Source organism: Etheostoma cragini, unplaced genomic scaffold (assembly GCF_013103735.1).
Source record: "Etheostoma cragini isolate CJK2018 unplaced genomic scaffold, CSU_Ecrag_1.0 ScbMSFa_11, whole genome shotgun sequence".
Classification (NCBI taxonomy): Eukaryota; Metazoa; Chordata; class Actinopteri; order Perciformes; family Percidae; genus Etheostoma; species Etheostoma cragini.
Genome location: NW_023265118.1, coordinates 1,516 through 4,328, shown reverse-complemented (window position 1 = coordinate 4,328; position 2,813 = coordinate 1,516). Strand labels below are relative to the sequence as shown.

General features: G+C 53.9%; 1 protein-coding gene across 1 annotated transcript; it reads left to right on the top strand.

Annotated features, from left to right (window-relative positions):
• The first annotated feature begins 518 nt into the window (after positions 1-518).
• Positions 519-2,668, top strand: LOC117939782 (amphoterin-induced protein 3-like). The gene has a single exon (XM_034865235.1). The coding sequence runs from the start codon at positions 1,054-1,056 to the stop codon at positions 2,650-2,652; it is 1,599 nt and encodes a 532-aa protein (XP_034721126.1). The 5' UTR covers positions 519-1,053; the 3' UTR covers positions 2,653-2,668.
• The last annotated feature ends 145 nt before the right edge of the window (positions 2,669-2,813 follow it).

The window sequence follows — 2,813 nt, the reverse complement described above, 5'->3', positions numbered from 1 at the left end:
GGTGTCAGTCTCTCCGTATACTCCGTCACAATGAGAGGACTCTGGCAGCAGAGCTGCGAGGGTTAACTACTCAGACAGCTGCCAGATATCTGGAGATTGCTTCATTAGTTTGAGTCTTTTTTTTATGTAAAACCATGACTTTGTTCTCCGGCTGCAGCTCGTTAAATGTGACAGACGTTCTAGTTTCTTCTCCAAGAGAATAACTTAACATCTTGGAGTTGTGGACACAACGAGACATTTGAGGACATGGTCTTGGGCTTTTAGGGAAACTCTGATCCACTGTTAAAATAATCGATAGTTGAAGCCCTAAATAGGAATTAAGATTTCCTCAAGATAAGATTTTCAGCCAGACCTCTTCCCTCTCTGGTTCGGCTTTAGGAAACTGTAATCCACAATCTATCATCGAGCATTAATCAACCATGAAATCATGAAGGATGGAAAAGTTGCGTAGCGAAGAGTAAGAGAGTCATAAGCCGGGTCTACTTCTAGAACCAGAGACATAAGGTCAAGAAACAGAGATATAAGGTCTGGAACCAGAGATATAATCCGGGTCTAGAACCAGACATATAAACCGGGTCAAGAACGAGAGATATAAGCCAGGTTTAGAACCAGAAATATAAGCCAGGTCTGAAACAGAGATCTAAGACGGGTCTTGAACCAGAGATATGAGCCAGGTCTAGAACCAGAGATATAAGACGGGTCTAGAACCAGAGATATAAGCCCGGTCTAGAACCAGAGATATAAGCCAGGTCTAGAACCAGAGATATAAGACGGGTCTAGAACCAGAGATATAAGCCGGATCTAGAACCAGAGATATAAACTGGGTCTAGAACCAGAGCTCCAAGCCAGGTCTAGAATCAGAGATATAAGCCAGCTCTAGAATCAGAGCTATAAGCCAGGTCTAGAACCAGATATATAAACTGCGTCTAGAACCAGAGATATAAACTGGGTCTAGAACCAGAGCTATAAGACGCGTCTAGAACCAGAGATATAAACTGGGTCTAGAACCAGAGCTATAAGACGGGTCTAGAACCAGAGATATAAGCTGGCACCATGTTGCATGTTGGTGGTTTCATGCCGGGTGTGGGGTTCCAGGTCCCCGCAGCATCTCGGTCACGCTGGTCTGTTGTTGTGCTGTTAGTCTGTCTCCAGCTGCGTCCGCTCCAGACCGCCATCTGTCTGTCTCCGGGCTCCTCGCAGGCGGGCGGATGCCTCTGCGCCTCGGACATCCTCAGCTGCACGGCCGCCGGTCTAGATCACATCCCTGCGAACATGCCCGTCTCCGTCGTCACTCTGGATCTCAGCCACAACCGCATCGCGCAGCTCGACGCCGGCGGCTTTCAGGGACTCTCTCGATTGGAGACACTACGTATAGCACACAACCAGCTGACTACCATTCACCCGGGGGCGTTTCGAAACACCTCTGGGACTCTGCTGCGACACCTGGACCTGTCGTCCAATCAGCTCTGTGTCCTGGAGCGGCATTTTTTCCTCGACATGCCAGGATTGGAGGAACTGCTGCTGTTCAACAACCGCTTAGCCCACGTGGAGAGCAGGGCTCTAGCGGGACTGGGCAGCCTCCGGAAGGCCTACCTCAGTCACAACCGCCTCACAGACTTCCCTTTCTTTTCCTTCCAGGAGCACAGCCACCCTCACCTGTCCATGCTCGACCTGTCCTCCAACCGCCTGCCCAAGCTGCCCCTGGAGGACATATCCAACTTACCCCTGTCCCTGCAGCAAGGACTCTACCTTCACAACAACTCGCTGTTGTGCGAGTGCGCCATGTACGGACTCTTCAGGCACTGGGAACGGCGAGGCTTTGCCTCTGTGACAGACTTCCGACAAGAGTACACCTGTCTGGTGTACGGGATCCAGAGAGGGACGGTGCGCTTCTTCCAACATGGACGCTACTTTGAGAAATGCAACTTGACCGGGACGAGTCCGGGGCTGAAGACGCAGGAGGGCAGCGTGTCCGTGAAGGTCGGGAGGCGACTGCTGCTGCACTGCCTCACGAGTCTGGTCGGAGAACGCGTGACGTTCCTCTGGGTGTCGCCGAACCAGGAGTACGTGGCGCCACCGGGAAACAACGGCTCCCTGAAGATGTACGGCAACGGCAGCTTGGCGATCGCAGCGGCCCGTGCCGAGGACGGCGGGATCTACTGGTGCATGTCGTTGGATCGGGATCAGCGACGCAACGAGACGCGAGAGGTCAACGTGACGGTGCTGCTGCACCACGACGGCGAGCACCACGAGCCGTTCAACACCGGGTTCACCACCCTGCTCGGCTGCGTGGTGAGCCTGGTGCTGGTGCTCATGTACCTGTACCTGACACCGTGTCCCTGCCCGCCGTGCCGCAAAGCCCCGGCCCCGGCGAGCCAGGGGAACGAGGCCGGGGCCGGGAGCGCCCAATCCTCCATCCTCACCCCGACCCCGCCGGCAACCACTGAAGGCCCCGGACGCAAGGTCAGTACCAACAAGCATGTGGTGTTCCTGGAGCCAATCAAAGAGCAGCAGAACGGCAAAATCAGGGCGGGGCCGGGGGGACATTTGGGTCCAGGGTTACTGTTAGAAGCAGAGCAGCGGGCAAAGAGGGCGGGGGAGACGGACTCCATCATGTCCATGTTCTCAGACACTCCCATCATGCTGCCATAGCAACAGAGAGACACAGACTGCCCCCCCCCACTGCCCCCAGCAACAGGGTGTTGCTGGCATTTTTTCTGATTACCGCTTCTAAAAATAACTTTTAAAATAGGTCATGTGACTAAATGATGATCAGATATAATGCAGCTTTAAGGAGTCCCCCCCCCCCTGCA